Source organism: Saccostrea cucullata, unplaced genomic scaffold, assembly GCF_032062105.1.
Source record: "Saccostrea cucullata isolate Sc308-1 unplaced genomic scaffold, CSIRO_AGI_Scuc_v1 ctg12, whole genome shotgun sequence".
NCBI classification, from domain to species: Eukaryota; Metazoa; Mollusca; class Bivalvia; order Ostreida; family Ostreidae; genus Saccostrea; species Saccostrea cuccullata.
Window position 1 is genome coordinate 31,136 of NW_026933001.1, and position 17,404 is coordinate 48,539.

Below are 17,404 nucleotides of genomic sequence, written 5' to 3' on the forward strand. Positions count from 1 at the left end.
ACATAATTACGGGAGACAGTGTACTTGCAAATATATTATGCTCTTTATTTTTAAGTATTCCATTAAATTATATAGGGAAAAAGCCACAATTCCGGAAAATTTTGTCTTGGCAATGGAGAGTTAATGTCTACCATACGAAAGTATGTTTTTTTGTTTTTTTTTGAAAATTTAGTGATCTATAGTATGTCTTGTTAAAGGATTTGTAATGAAAAGTCAAATGCCTATCTCTTAAAAAAATCCAAAAAGGTTTGAAATTCATTAATGCGAATTTATTCATTCAAAGATATTCCTGTCCATCATACTGAAAATCAGGTTTATGTTGATTATCACACTACCGCTAGAACAAGTATCGCAAAAATCGCAAAAAAGAACCACAACCGCAAACTTACAAAACTCATGTATATTTTCTTAAATATCTAAGGCTTTATTCAGGGTTTGTTTGCTTTTCCCTAATAAATTACATTTCTTTAAAGAAATGTATACAATAAAGGACCTGGTTATATAAATTACAGTGCAATGGACACAATAAATATTATGCAAAATGGACAAGAAATCAGCTGACAGCTGCAATCATTAAAATTATAATAATTATTAGCTCTACAATCATAATGCAAAACTCTTACATGAATTTGGCCATATTTCATTGTTTCTTCTTTAATACATGATGTGAAGAATACCTGGCCTAAGCCATTTCTACAAACACAATTTGCTTCATCGAAATTTCCTTGAAACAAAGTGGGGCTTCTTATCCCAAAAAGCATATCTATAAATCAAGGCTGCATTCCACATTGACCCCAATGCAAAAAGGTCATTTTGCACACAAAGAACCACACATAAACCATTGCGTTACTTATCTCTTCAAAACTTGTTGCGAGGGGATAAGAAGAACATACTAAGTGTGATCAAATCATACCAGATTTCAGTAAAACATTTTTTACAGTCCCTTGTATACAGGACTGAGATCATAAAACATCAAAATCTGTATACTGTCCTTCAATGCCATTGGGGTCATACAGTTTAAAATAAAAAGGTATTTCAAGATGACAGTTTTGAATTAAATTCAGAACACATCTTTCAGATGATTAAACTTTTGACTTTTAAAGGATTATTCTCTCTAAACCAGCCATTACTGGAAAAGAATTCTCAATATCATTGTAACATATGTAAAAACATTCAATAAAGTTTAGAAGTACACATATATACAAAAAAAACAACACATATTTACAAATAAAAATAGTATGCCTTGCTTTTTCATGTAAAAAACTAATCTTATGAAAAAGATAATCACAAAATAGTATACCGGTAAGCAGAATTTTTAGCGAGGATTCAATTTTGATATTAGTGAAGATTCTGAAATCAATGAAATTGAATATCCCTATTAATAAGTCCCGTAATGGTTGCTACATCTTTCTCTTTTGACATTATAAAATCCCTAAAATTACTCCTCCGTAAGGGGTAAGTCAATTCTGCGTCTGACTACACGGTATAATAAAGGGTGAGCATTGGTTGACTATAACCGTGCCAAGCCATCAATCGTTTGATAAAGATTCTCGGAGTCCACAATACAACCTTGTCTCGCGTAGTGTTTTAGCAGTTCTTTCCAAACACCGTCACATTTTAGCAGTTGTTGATTTCCTAAAATAGAAATTTAAAATTCTACATAAAAATTACGTAGCAATTATGGGGAAGCAATACTATATGTTCTTTCAAAAAGAAAAAGAAGATATTACCAGGGATTGTCAATTTATGTACAACTGAATATTTTAATGCCAATAGTATCAAAATTTAGACATCTCTTTCTTTTTGTCCCCCGCTTGAAAAGTGGGGGATATTAATTTGGGTTTGTCCGTCCGTCCGTCCGTCCGTCTTTCTGTCTGTCTGTAACGCTTTCGTTTCCACACGATATCTCGAGAACCCTTTGAGCTTTTGCAATGAAATTTAGCATAGCAACTCCCTATGGACTAAAGAAGACCCTATTGATTTTGAGGTCAAAACGTCAAAGGTCAAGGTCATAAATAAGCAAATTCTGTCTGTTAAAACACTTTCGTTTCCACACGATATCTCTAGAACCATTTGAGCTATCGCAATGAAATTTTACATAACAACTCCCTGTGGCCTAAAGAAGACCCCTATTGATTTTGAGGTCAAAAGGTCAAAGTTCAAGGTCGTAAATTTATACATTCTGTCTGTGTATAACACTATCATTTCCGGGCGATATTTCAAGAAGATTTTGAGCTTATGCAATGTAATTTTATACCAAAACTCCCTAGGACGTCTCTCGCCCCTCTCAAAGTGCCCCGCCCCGTTTGTTTTATTAGTATTTATAGTATTACATGTCGCTATTTTTAGCGCAGGGGCATGAGGAGAGTTATTGCGTATAAAACAGGTTCTCGGCGGACTTTATGTTCTTATTACATCTATTATAACTGTTTAATATTTTAAGGCTAAATAAATCAAACACCATGGATTGTGTAAAATTTTGAGAATACCGAACATGAAAACATGAATATATACATGTATGTGACTTCAGTTCTGCATATACTTCATAATGGACTTACAATTAGTATGAAAAACGTCAGTCAGCATATGATTCAATGATAAATTGTATTTGCTGACAAGGTCATTGTATCGACCATAGAACTTACGAAATGATTACTTTAAACAAGCCTGCTGATATTCTTGTTTCATCAACTTGCTTATCAATAATTTACCTCGTTTTAGAAATTGTTCATACGTAGAACAGGAATGGAAATTACCATTGTTAATTGACAATACGTCGTCGATATATCTAAAAGTCGAGTTGAAGTAAGTTTTTTCTTCCTTTCATGCATAAGATTTTGCACAAATTCTGCTTCATATGAATATAAAAATAGGTCTGCTAATAACGGAGCGCAATTGGTACTCATGGGAATTCCATTAGATTGTTGGAATACCTGGTCTCCAAAAACCACATAGATATTGTCAATCAGAAACTCAAGCATCTCTTTGATGTCAACTTCAGAGTACTTGTGTGTGCAATCAGAATGTGTTTTAACAAAATAATTTTGTAAATGACCAATGACCAGATAAGTGAAATTACGAGTTCCATTTTTATTTTAAAAAGCAGCTCTCGATGATATCAAAAGGCCTGACTTTAATTTCTAGTGGGGAATAGTTGTGTTTAAAGTTGAAAAGTCATAAGTTTTTAAGCTGTTGATTGTTATTGTACCTATTATAATAAGTCCTTTCCTTGGCCTAGTAAGAGCCACGTTGATCTGATGTTGATCAGTAATAAAGCCCAGATTCTGCATGCACCACCCCCGTGTTGGATGTTCCTCTATTCTGTAGTCTGGGAGGGACCGTACAGTGCTAAATATCACGTAATCCCATTCTCCACCTACAGAACAATAAGATTAAGCAGGTTAGATCTGGTATCGAAGACACGTGACATTCAAAAAGAAGAGGCTTGTAAAATAGATCTCCATAAAAATCTGAAATGCAAAATAGGCATAAAAAATAAAATAATTTTTTTAAATTAAGAAATAAATAAAATTTATGATTTAAATTTATAACTAGAAGTCTCTGTCGAGACTGTAGCTTTACTGGTTTGTATTTATCAAAAACCATTACACTATTTTATGTATCTTTGTGTAGTCTACTTGTGTGCCAACTTATTTTGAAATCAAACTAAAAATGTAGAAGGAGTAGCGTTTTATAGGAATTTCACAGAAAATTCTATTTTTAGTAACCATGGTAACACCGTTCATCGAAATCAAAAACCGATGCACTATTCTATGCATCTTAGTGTAGTCTACTTGTGTGCCAAGTTATATTGAAATCAGACCAAAACTAGAAGGAGCAGCATTTTAAAGGAATTTCACAGAAAATTCTATTTTTAGTAACCATGGCAACACCGTTCATCGAAATTAAAAAGTGATGCACTATTCTATGTATCTTAGTGTAGTCTACTTGTGTGCCAAGTTATATTGAAATCAGACCAAAACTGTAGAAGGGGTAGTGTTTTAAAGAAATTTCACAGATAATTCTATTTATAGTAACCATGGCAACACCGTTCACCAAAATCAAAAACCGATGCACTATTCTATGTATCTAAGTGTAGTCTACTTGTGAGCCGAGTAATACTGAAATCAGACTTAAATTGTAGGAGGAGTAGCGTTTTGAAAAATTGTTTACAGACAGACGGACGGATGCCGGACGCATTACTATCGCATAATCTCTTCTGGTCTCTGACCAGTAGAGCTAAAAACATTGAAAAAGTAATGGCCCAAGAATAGAACCTTATGGCAGTCCCTTCTCATTTGGCAGGCACTCAAAAACCGTGATTTAGGTCTTCGTTTCCAACGGAAGACCTTCTACTGATTCATTATTCTTTTTTTTCCTTCTACTTCCTAGACTCCAACTTTAAAGCTTCATATCTCACTCACTTCTCAATAAATTCCGCTCAAATTTTCAAAGTATATAGACGTTACTAAACTCTATCAGAATATGCTGTCTAACATTTCAAAAATTTACTTCCGCTTTTGAGTTATTTTCCTTTAAACGAAAATTTAAAGGCTTTCATTTTCAGACAAAGGCTGGAGATGGCAAAAGCTGGAGCAGAAAATCTACTGATTTTAGATAATAGAAGGATTGAAGTTATGCACATCGGTTTTTGTTTTTCAATTTCTCTATTCAAAGTGGCGCTTTATAGGGGTAAAAATTATTTTGCTTTTTATCTTCTAAATTAACAATATTTTGTTAAAATATATAGAACAAAATTTGTGCTGAATTACAAGATCTTTCAACTGATATCTCGGAAAAAGGACCGATCACTAAATTAAGGGATTTATAGGGGCCAAAAGTTTTACCTCAAGAAATATTGATAATTTGTTATACATCAAAGAAGCAAAGTTATTCAAAATCTCTAGTAAAATCTTTTTAGATCATCAAAATATGTCCTTTGACATCACTTCCGACCATACCGGAAGTAGTCAGAAAATGCATATTTTTGCAGTTCTTGACACTTTTTTGGGAAATATTTGTCATTGGAAGCATAAAACTGAATGTTCTGTCCGTTGACGTCACTTCCGGTCGAACAAGAAATAGCAAAAATGGCTTACTTTTGCAATTATCAACATAATTTGGAAGATTTAAATCATTATCATTAGAGACGTCTATATTCTATTTTTTAAATTAAAGTTAGTTCCGGTCAAGCAGGACGGAAGACCTAGTCGTTGCTTTGCAACGAGCCTTGCTCTAGTTTATATAATATATGTTATAAATCAATAGAACGCCACCATTAAACACCAGAACCACTGACCCAGGGACCATGAAATCCACTGTTGTGGAAGAGGCAGTTATGCTCAACGTTAAAATAACTATGTACTTAGTTAATTTATTAATACCCAAAACCAGAGAAGATATGTGAAATATCATCATTCAACGTTTACGCAGTGGTTTATTTTTCCTTTAAAAAAGGTATTTTAAGAGTTTTTTATAAAACCGATTACAGATTTTCCAACCCACTGCCAACGTTCCGACCGAGAATCGGTTACAAACTGCCATCCCTATGGCATAAACCGAAACCGCCCGCTGCCTTTTACATAATTTAATATCTTAAAGATGCAGACTATAGCCTTAGCAATGTGCATACCTTGACTGGATACCACAGTATTTGCTTCAGCATTGTCAAAACCTTCCATCTTAAGTGCTTCGTTTATCGCATGGCGCTGTGCATTGTATTGCGTCAAAATTCTAACTGTTGGTGGTGCCAACTTTTCATTGTTTACCAGGTAAGTATAGACTTTAATCTACAACGGGAAAGAGATATTTAGTACCTTTGTTTATTCTAAAATAACTTTGTTTGCAAATCAAGGGACAAAGTCTGGCAACTAAAACAAGCACTATGAAATTTTGCCTTGATAAAAGAATTTTACCACAAGTTCTACTTCCGCCAAATTGCTACGTGACTGTTCATTTCCTTCTTCGGTGGCCACCGACAAACATTTTTCTTCTCCCTCTACATGACAAAACAGTAGAGGTATATTCCATTTCCTCCATAATGTAAGGGGTTTCTCAGTGTGCCATGTTTTGGAACTTTCCGTATTAAGCTTGTCTTTGTAAAATTGTTTTGATGGGAATTCGCAAATTTTCGGGTTCTGAAATAGAAATAAAAAAGAGAGCTTTCAAAAGAGTAAGAGTAAAAAAAAAAGATAGACTTGTGCTTATAAATATTAATAAGATAAGAAGGTTGCCTCTATATATTAAATTTCAAAATCTTCCAAACATACCATGCGGTACTGGGACTTTAATTCCACTGCATTGTCAGAATGCCGTTGAAATAAAGATTTGGAAAGCCCTAATCTACAAGCCTCGGGACAAATGATGATTGGTTGAAGTTGTTTGTGATCTCCAATAAGGACTACTTGTTCTGCTTTCGTTGCAATAATTGGAGCGATTGTTTCTGGTTCAGTGCACATTCCCGCTTCGTCAATTATCAATTGAAAGACTTTTCCTTGTGTTGCTTTAAGTAATTTCGGATTTGTTGCAACGGAAGTTGTGCAAAAAATGACGTCATAATGTTTGAGCTCTTCTTGCGTAGCCTTGCTGAGTATCTTCATATACTTAATAATTTTTTCAGGATCAACTCCTTCTGGATTTATTTGAAAGAGCTTATCTAGCTGCTTTAGTTCCCTTGCATATGGTTTACCGTCTTTTCTTATCACGTTATGGAGTGAAACATCCGCTAAGTCCGGGTCGGGTCTGTTGTCTGTTTTAGATGTCTTATTGATATACTCTCTACCAGGTATAGGAAATACCGTGTTTTCAATAGAACTTCCGTACATTCTAACTATATTTGGACACAGTGTTTTCAACTTCAGATGTAGCTGTCCTAATTCAGAACACCGATTTTAAACAACTTAGCAGAAAAATAAACTAAAAAGTTAAATTAGAATTTATATGTTTAGGGGCGAAATATGAACAGTTTAATTATCAGAATTAGAAAATAAGCAAATACATTGATAATACATACGTGCTACTAAATCAACGGACTTGTTGGATGGCCCACAGTATATAACTTGTTTGTGGTCACCGCTGTTTTTCCGATACTCCAAATTTATGTTCACAAATAATAATAAAAGCTTTATGCCAGTCGAAGTTTTTCCTGTGCCTGTAATTATATATAAATCATTTTAGTTCATCAAAAGTTGATTTTGCAAACTTTGTTTTTGCCTTTCAGGATTCTTGGGTAATTTCTGATTGGGTTCGTGATTTCTATGAACTTACTTCTAAATCTCAAACATAACTAAATCATATCTTATTTTTTCTCAAGAAAAGCAATAAAACTATTTTAAACTTATGTCATTCGAGGATATTGACCTGGAGGGCCTTGTATCAGTGTAAATCGTGAAGACAGAGCTTTTTTAATCGCCTCTGACTGTTTATTATTGTTTGGCTGCAAAACTTCTTCGAATCTGTTGGGATCTTGAAGTTTTCCTAAGTTTAGGTGTCGATCATCTGTAAAAAATCTACTAAAGTTTATAATAATAAATTTATTTAAATGTATGCTTTATTGAATTATTGATTCGAATTAAGAAAATAAATTGCATAAATTAAACGTTAAATCGTATTGCAATTAGAATGAAATCGACAAAAATGCAGTTGCAAAAATTAGATTGCTTCTTTTGATAGACAATAACTGCAAAATGCAATGCAATGTTGGCAATTTTTGCATTTAAGTTTCAGTTCAACCAGGATAATTATTCCACATTACCATTTTTCGTTGAAGTGACTTTTTATATACAGTATTCAGTAGGGCTTCAATTTTCGAGTATTAAGTAGGTAATCCTACAAACTCGACAATTTTGAAGTGCATGTGATTTATTTAATTGTAACTTGGAGGTAACCCAAGAAAGTAGATTTACCATGTACTATTTTTTTTGTAATGTACAAAGAATTATAGGAGCGGATCAATGATAATTACCAAGTTTAGGCATCTCTTCTCTCAAAGCTATTGACTTCGCCAGATTTGTTGCCTTATCAAGCTTGTTCAAATTTAGTTCAATGCGTCTGCCAAAGAAAAGGTAGGAAGATTTTGAATATACATGTACATTGTCAAATTTACATAATTTACTTCTTTTTACATTTTCACCTATCATTACAAAGTTACCTATCTGAAACTGACATCTGAAGAATTTCTATTGTACAAATACAGGTTGTGGCATTGATCATTGGGAGTGTTGGTTTTCTGCTTTTCTCATGCAACTGAAATTGTACTGTAACTTCGTCATTGATTATGTCCTTTTGAATAAATTTTGTCTCCCCATGGCCAACCCATATCCATCTCCTGTTCGGAGGAGAATTGAAACTATCTTCCAAAGGACACCCATTCTGCGTCTCGCACCGAATGCATAGAAAGTTCCTTTCAAAAGGAACAAATTTTCCATCGCTCTCTGTTTTTTCCCATTGGAAATTCAAATCTCGCTGCAGGCAAAACGTTTTGTTTAATACGAAAAAGCCATATCCAATCTTAGAACTGCAAAATCGTATAGGTAAATGATTGATGACTACTGATAAAGAGTTTGATGCATTGGTTATGGATTCCATTCGAAAAATTTCCGACCAAACTTTAACGTATTCATCTGGTGTCATCGGTCTGTTGCCTGCATGTCTAGTGGCATAAGCTGCGAAACACTCAATTGGATCAGACATGTGTTGAATGCAGCATTTCACATTCTTTGAAATTTCTAAAAGATGAATAGTTGGCACCACAATCCCTCCTTTCTGTTCAGCTCCAAGTTGAAGAGGAATAACTTGACCACGGTCGAATGATAAACTAAATTCTGTGTACTGTTGAACTATGGTATCATTATGTTTTTCAGAAATAGCATCAAGATGTGTCTCAAGACACTCAGGGACAATGGGTAGAACCTCTCCATCATCAAAATTCTCCCCCAGTGTGTGTATACTGTCATTTATCATTGCGTTTATGAACATCTTCCATCTCCCAATGGAAACAAAATTTACTTTGCGATGTGGATTTAAGTTTACAGAACCACCATTCGAAACAGGCGTGGAAGATAAATATTCCCTCCAAGAATATAATCGTTGTAACCAAGATAAAGTTAGAAGATGATCTCTTTGACCATTTTCTCCAAAGAATGGTTTTGAACTTACTTTCAGCAAACAAAATTCAATTTCATTGCATGTTTTTGATAAAGCTCGCAATCCTGGGAAACATACAACAAGAGATTTTTCAGTGGCTGAAATGGCCAATGCATGAAACAAACGAGGTTTTTCTTGAAGTTGCCTTCCTAAATGTAATAATTGACATTGTCTTTTAAATTCTAAATTACGGCACATGTTGATTTTCCTACATAACATATCAATTTCGTTTTGTGAGTAGGGCGAGGGTTTTTTGTCAATCTTTGCATGGACAAGTCGACCCACCATTAAATCTGCATAACGGCGTATAGGAGATGTGAAATGAACGTACGGATTAATTCCTAAAGAAAAATGGTTACCATCATGACGACATGATCCAGAACAGTTATAAACTGCTGTCTTTTGGAAAGATATCCATGATTCATAAGCCATGGCTTGTTTTGGATGAAATTCATCAGTGCCAATTAGTCTTTGTACATTCTTGTACCTTCCAAAGCTGAATTCCAAATTCATTTTCTTCCAGATATACTTTTGCACTGGTATTTGATGTGAAATGGTATATTCATGAATATTGTCTATTGAAAGCTGATTTGGCGGAAGGTTTTGATTTTGTAACGAAAGAACAAAATTGGCAAAAACAGGATTATTTTCTTCCCATTCTTCCATTTTCCAAGGAGATGGTTCGCTTTGAGTACGAAGAGGAATACAATCTGGAAACGATTCGTGAAGGAATTTTGCTATGAAACTATTCGCATGTATCATGTATTCTTCTACCATAATACGTGCATCAAGTGATTTATTGTATTCATAATATGATTCGGTGAATTGTTGTTCAAATGGAATAGAAAAAATCTTTAACCCCAAGCGTTTATAGCGTATTTTCTTCGAAATGTCATGTAACATAATCAATGTGTTCTTAAAAGCATCATCGCTGCTCTCATTTTCCGTCAATAACTTCTGAACTTCTTGATACGTAAAGGAGCGCCTTGACTTTACATATGTTCGTTTGACTTCTGTTCTCTTGTCTATAATATTTCCGGACCCGTCTATGATGAAGAAGACTGACAAAGTTTTCCTTTTATGAAATGGAAGAAGACTACATAATCCTGTTGCAATAGGTTCTGGTAACATATGATACGCACGATGGTTTCCTCCTGGGTTAAATGTGGTTGATCTTTCTTGTGCCTCTAAATCAATGTCATCATCCCTTTTAACTATGCTTCCAACGTCTGCAATATGGATACCAACTTCAAAATGGGAATCTGCAATCTCCTTTATGCTCAATGCATCATCTAAGTCTTTGGATTTTTTATCATCGATAGTAAACACATGAAGGTTTGTCAAATCCTCTCTCTTTTCCTCTAATCTGATATCTGACTCTCTTTCTAGTTCACCCACTTTCTCTATCGTTTTTTCTTTGTAGAGGACAGATACTTTGTTTTCCAGGCAAATAAGGTTTAGAGATGTTTCTACATTATGTTTTGGGTCATAAACCTTTATTATTGCACCTATGGGATAAACACCTTCCCACTTTATGAAACAAACGAGAAAGGTGTATTCTTTTCGTTTTGATTGATCTATGAACTTTACTTCATCTATTATAAGTTTTTTTGTTATTTCATTCAACTTGTATACGTTAACGCCTGGTTTTCTTGGTCCCTCAAATACCTCCTTTAATGGATAAATTTTAGGCACAGTTTTACATACGGGTATCATGAAGCGGTCGTCCATAGTGCAAACAAATACAGGGTATTCTGGAATTGATTCGTTTCTTTTTGTTATGCAAACAACTTTCCCATATATCTTATTTCTATGCTCATCGTTATGTAGAATTTCCACTACGACCTCGTCTTCATTAAAGGCTTTGCCACATTTTGATCTTCCTGATATTTCTATTTCCATTTCGCCGTCCATTGTGGTACAGACCGCTCTGTGAGCATTAAATATTTCAATTTTACAATGCTTGTAGGTCTCTGGATACTTTGCACAGCGCTCAAAACTCTCACTGATGTCAAGCATTTTGTCATACATTTCTACTTTTGTACTGAAACAATCGTTCACAAAACCATCTGACAAGTCAAGCCCAGCACTAAACAGGGTTTCGCTGAAACCGCTATCGTCCAAGAACTCATTTCTGTAGTGTTTCAGTGATTTGTTGTAGAAATAATTGGTAGTTTCCTGGTCATAATCGACTTCCTCATCATATTCCTCCAATAAATCGTCATCGCTGAATGACTCAGATGCTGGATCTGACTCTTCTGACATTTCTGCAGATTTTGGAAACCTATCTTACTTTGTTGAAAATTGTCTCGAGAGAATAATTTGGGTATTCTTCTCTGTAAAATAAATTTCAATTTTTGCTTAAAATATGTAAATATCATTTATTAATATATCTCTTTGGAAAAAAAGAAAGATACATTTAACTGTGTAAAAACATGATGATTTTATTCATTAACAATGTTCTTTCAAAATTTATTGTTGGTATAACTAATAGCAAATCGAATTAATTTGTGTTTAATATTTCCAGTGCTTACTTTTTGTTAAGGAAAAATATTGATAATTACATCCTGACTCCAAAAAAAACCCCATAGCTGTAATGGTAGAAACCTTAAGGAAATAATTCCGTAAACATAGATCGAAGAAAATTTATATAATATGCATATGCCTTTCCGAATTTTGCTATTACATAAAATAGAAATTGAAATCTCATTGTATGATTGTATTTTTTTCTCAAAAATTAAAATTACTGATAAAACATACAAGAAAACGTTTGTAATTCAAATCGGGGTATTTTTTCAGCTTCTGTATACATTTTTTATAATATGGGCACGTTTCCCTCTTTATAAAAAAATACCGTATATTATATCAGCTAAAATTGTTTACTACAAACACAAATTTAAGAAGTAATTCTATTTTAGAAAATTTTTCTCCTTTTTGCAGATATTAAAATTGTATGATAATAATATCCTGTGGTGGTTTATATTTGGTAGAAAGCTGGTAAAATTACAATCTCTTGTTTTGCATCTCGAACAAAAACAAAATAACTTTGACCAGTCTTTTATTTACACTACATACACCTCTTTGATCTCTGGAGTAAAATGCTATTCACACCTAAAAACTTAAGAAGACTTTTCTAGCTGGGATATAATCATGTACATGTAGTTACATACATGTATCTAAAGTCCCTGAAGCAATACCATATAAAGCTATTGGTCAACTGGAACCAATCGTCCTCAAAAATTTTTCGACAAAATTATTGGCATATATATGGGCTAGGATATAAATGTACCATTAACACCCGAAAAAGAAACCCGTTATACGGTAATGGAAAGTGTGAACATCGTATGATATTGTTTTCAAACATTTTTATGCTTAAGTCATTCGTTATTTTCGAAACCAAAATGAATGCAAATTTTTGTTTTTTTTTCCTATGGTTTCTTGAGTGATCCCCTTTTATCCATATATATATATATATTTGAGTTAAACTGTGTTAACGTTTTGCACTTCCCCAGGGCTGTGTCATGTTGTTAATTTTGAACGTACCTGATGGCAGTAAATAAAAATTTTTGACATACACAAGAACTTCCACTACAGTTTTGTGAGAACATACATATAGGGAAGTGGGACCCAAAGAAACAGGGGGAGGGTAATACAAATAAGTATAGATATTTCGTAAACAGGGTTTACCCTTAAAAACTCTAATATACATCGTTATCTATACTTACCCGCCTCAACGATTCTCAGAAAAAATGTAGCAAACCTTAGGCAGAATAATATAAATTTCATCTACCTTGGCTAATTTTTTTTAAGAACAAGCAGCCTCTGCCATCTTGTCTCTCCCGTCGTGTGTCCCTTGGCATGACCCGGAAAAATCTTTGGATCATTCAGTGTATAAATAATGCCAAAGCAACCAATATGAATGTTGACCAGTATTTCACTCATTTCTATCAAATATAGCTCTTTCAATTACTTTGCTTGTAAAAATAATTTGAATTCCGTTCCCTTCCCTGTGGCTTGGTATAGTTTCAAAGTAGGGCGTTAGGTCCACTCATTCTCTAATAAATAGGGTAATATGTGACATTTCTCATCTTGCGAAAGCCAATAATTTTCAAGGAACAATATATTGAATATCAATATCAACTTACCGTAATCGTAAACAAAACACTCTGGGCATTTAAGAACTGTTTTTCTGCTAACCATTTGCATTTGCAAATATTGTAATTACAAAAGTATCGATCTCCCACGTAACGTTTAGTAGTGCAGCAGTCACGCCATGCGATTTTCAGTAAAACAGAATGGGGTATTTAAAACATATGCGACTGGTAGACAATTGTGGATTTATAATTAACTTTATCTTAAAAAAAATCTTAACTTGACCTTTATAGTAAAATCTAGCGCATGTTGAGCATAGCAAAATAAAAACCTGTTATTTACAAGTGCATTTGTTGTGTTTGCTTTTCACTTCAAGGAAAATTCAAATTATTTATGTGTAAATACACACTCGTGTTGCTATGGAAAATTTGCTTATAACGCAGATTGTTTAATTCCTTAAAAAGAGCTAGTTTCCCAGTCACTTTGCTAAAAACCAGAGGGCGATGTTCAGAATAACCTGCTTTCAACTCTCTCAGAGTGCAGATAAAATCAATGTTTTGCGTCAATTATATGTGTTACCATAGAAAAATATTACTATTTTCTTCGTATTACGTAAACGCAAGGCCTGATTTAAAAGTGGCTCAGATGTTTTAGTAACATTAATAGTGAAATGACTTACATACCGCATCAACCAGTGAACCACCTTGAGTTGAAAGACTCACAGACACAAAGCACGGAACTAACCAGTGCGGACATTTTAAAAAGCTTCGATCGATCCGGTCCGTCTACCTAAATAATTACCTGGTACCTAGACGGAACACTACTGAATATTCAAAAATGATTAAAAAAAATCTTTAAAGAACTATTTTTTAGCGCACTGTTACCTGAGAAAAAAGATTACCTGATCTTAGAAGTACGGATGCTATTGCTATGTCCTAGATGGACCTAAATTAAAATAAACGCCAAAGATCTATAATACACATTGCATGCCATATACAGCGAGTTTGTCTATAATGCCTTGGGACCTCTAGCAGATTTCATTGTTTTATATTTGGGCTTGCCTTCCTCATTGAAATGCCTCAATCAAATTGAAAAAAACCCAGCTTATATTTAAAAGATAAATTGATACTGTGATAAGACAGATAACTCTTAATGACACACGTGTCTTTCATTCCTTTAGGAATTTGTTAAGTTGAAGTGCTTTTTGTCCAATTTTGTCCCGCAAACTCCCCTACAATTGATTGTATTTTACCTAGCACATACATTTCTTTTGGAAAATCATAGGAGTGAGAAAAACCATTTCATATAGGTGAGCAGAGGGTTTTAAGAATATAAGGTATCGGTAAACACTTCAAATGCTCACGGTGGAAGTGATTTTTAATGTTATGTTAAGTATTTCAAGTTTTTCTTGTGCAAAAACTATTTTTAAAAAATACTTGAAAAGGTGTTACAGAAAAATATTTCTATGCACAGAAATCTTTCCGATTATATTCATTGACTTTTATTATAATGCATGGAAGTCGGGAGCAAATCAAAGATAGGGGAAAATTATGGAAATGGCATGATAATTTATTACAATATATTTTATTAGAATGAGAAATTGATTTGTACAGAATAGACGAAAAATCTTATATCTTGTCACAATATTTTCTGCATACAATAGAACACATACAATAAACATTTATTTAGGGAAGTTTTATTACAAATTGTCCTTATTCTTCGGGGGTAGGAGTTACTTCTTTACTTCTTAGAAAATTCCATAAGGAAAGGTTTTATTATAATTAAAAACAGTAAAATTATCTTGACATATTTTTAAAATCGTACTTTTAGTCTCTTGAGGCGTCCAGGATAAACATCTCGCTCTGATAACATTGCAACCTATCACATTCTGACATCTGAACACCAAGGTTCATTTGTTTTGTTTCATTTTCGATTATCTGAAATACGCATAATATAAATTAATTTCATAAAATATTATATATTATATATATTATATATATTATATATTATATATATTATATATATTATATATATTATATATATTATAAAAGAAAAACTAACTTTAATGTTACATAAATATATATTTACATTGAGTGTAATTTTCTTTATAAAATCCATCAGAAATCCATGACATTCAAATCTCTCTATCACACACGGAACCTTGCCACCACGCGTTAGAATATACAGAGGGAACTATACGCATTTTCAATACTCTAGGAACATCAAAATGTACATTGTTTTGACACGATTTTATAAAAATAACAACCCTGTTAAATTAACGTAAAAATACAATAAATGTGCGTTTAAAATTCATCTGTCACTTTTTTTCTCGAAATTTATTAAATCTGTTCAGATGAATTCATTTAAGTGTACTATCTGAAGTGAAGGGTATTACAAAGCAGTTATAGACTGGAAATCAGGAACGAAATTGCTGAGTGGACCTGAAGTTGAAAATGTTATCCTTGTGTCCTTGGCCACCTTAGGCAGCATTTTCACCTTCAGGTCCAACAAATCATGTATTGTCCTCATATCCAGTCAATAATAGTATACCGGTATTATTCATACTTGTTTAGAAAAAAAACCCATACTTACAGATTAACACCAGCAAAATCCACGAGAAAAGATTAATGAAGAAATCGACTATGTTTCTTGGGAACGAGAAAACTCAGTCAAATGATACTTTTTAAGACTTTCAAAACAGGAAAGTTATGTAAGTTTCCTATACCCATGGAGCAGCAGTCAAAGTAAAAATTGTATGATTACTCTAACTTGAATCAATCATTTTGACAACCTTGCAGAAAACGTTGAGAAAATATGTTTTTATTTAAAAAACAACAACAACAAACAAACAGAAAGTCAGATTGGTTGGCCTACTCAGTGGTTGATTATAGAACCTAGTTCAAGGAGTGTGAAACTGGCTTATAATAAACTGTGCCAGGTGACCTAAAATGCTTAAGTTCAATCCTTTTTTTCATAAAGGGGAATAGATTAAAAAGTGAAAATTTTATAAAGATCCATAATGTGGTATTGTTTGAAGTTCTTTATCCATATATGTATGTATCCAAAGTCTAAAATTATATTAAATTTAGTTTTTTCTTGTGTTTATATTTATTTTTTCTCTTTCCGTTATCCATACCTATGAATTTTTTGGACTAGTTATTGTTTATAAGCAGATGTCTGAATTGTATTAATTAAAAATAGACAATAATACCCAGTGAATAGAAAATTGTGGAAATTTAATACTTATATGCAGCATTTACATGTATCATTATCACAATATAAAAAATATATTAATAAAAACATTCATCAGAATGTTTAAACAGACATGAACATTTTTACGTCAGTATGAAATTTGTATGGAATTTCTCATGCCATTTCGATAGTTTTCGTCAGTATGAAATTATATGTCAGTATGAAATTTGTAACATGGTTGTATAAAAATTATTGAAATAATACATAAGCTTAGAAAAAGTCCTTACAATAATGTGAAGTATACAAGGTAAAACTAAAACTAAAAACGTTTGTAATTTAGAAAGGCATTAAGATCATAATTAATATATAAAGTCAATATATGATTTCAATTTTCATAAGATGTATGCAATAAAAGCAAAATATTATTAATGAATAAGCTTGTTAAAACCATTTAAAATAGCACAAAATATTATTTGATTTTTAAAACAAGATGCGTTTGTGAAACACTATGCGCCCGACGACAACGAAGTTCCAAAAAAACATTTCTAGCAGATAGGTTACAGTCAAGGTAACAAGGTCATTGACCTTGGTGTCATTTGAAAGAACTTAATTAGTGGAGTATGCATACCAAATATAAATTTTCTATTTCTTTTGCTTCAAAAGTTATGGCGAAAGTTCGGAAAAGCTATTTTTAGCGTATAGGTCACAGTCAAGGTCACAAAGTCATTGACCATGGTGTCATTTAAAAGAGCGTCATTAGTTCACTACGCATACCAAATAAGAAGTCTCTATCTCTCATGGTTCAAAAGTTATGACGAAGGTTAAAATTGACAACAGACAGACAAACAGATAAACAGATAAACAGACAGGACAAAAACAATATACGCCTCGCATCTATCGATACGGGCGCATAAAAATGAACCCTGCAATGTGGTTAAAGCGTATGCTTCAGAGTCTATAGATATAAAGAGTTGAT

At 33.0% G+C, this 17,404-nt stretch overlaps 1 protein-coding gene across 1 annotated transcript; it reads right to left on the minus strand.

Annotated features, from left to right (window-relative positions):
- Window positions 1-887: 887 nt before the first annotated feature.
- Window positions 888-11,412, minus strand: LOC134236834 (helicase with zinc finger domain 2-like). The gene is made up of 9 exons (XM_062718969.1): window positions 8,150-11,412; window positions 7,964-8,049; window positions 7,360-7,497; window positions 7,013-7,150; window positions 6,270-6,871; window positions 5,916-6,137; window positions 5,633-5,789; window positions 3,209-3,376; window positions 888-1,635 (listed from the first exon to the last, which is right to left on the minus strand). Exons 1-9 carry the CDS (start codon window positions 11,407-11,409, stop codon window positions 1,511-1,513), a joined length of 4,896 nt encoding a protein of 1,631 aa, XP_062574953.1. The 5' UTR covers window positions 11,410-11,412; the 3' UTR covers window positions 888-1,510.
- Window positions 11,413-17,404: the final 5,992 nt, after the last annotated feature.

Bases quoted from the DNA above. Each gene is read 5' to 3' on its own strand.
- LOC134236834 (XM_062718969.1), bottom strand. From the start codon at position 11,409: ATGTCAGAAGAGTCAGATCCAGCATCTGAGTCATTCAGCGATGACGAT. The intron at 8,050-8,149 runs GTAACTTTGTAA...TTTCTTTGGCAG, and splicing joins CAGATGTCAGTTTCAGATAG to ACGCATTGAACTAAATTTGA. The intron at 5,790-5,915 runs GTAAAATTCTTT...TTCCCGTTGTAG, and splicing joins TGGCGGAAGTAGAACTTGTG to ATTAAAGTCTATACTTACCT.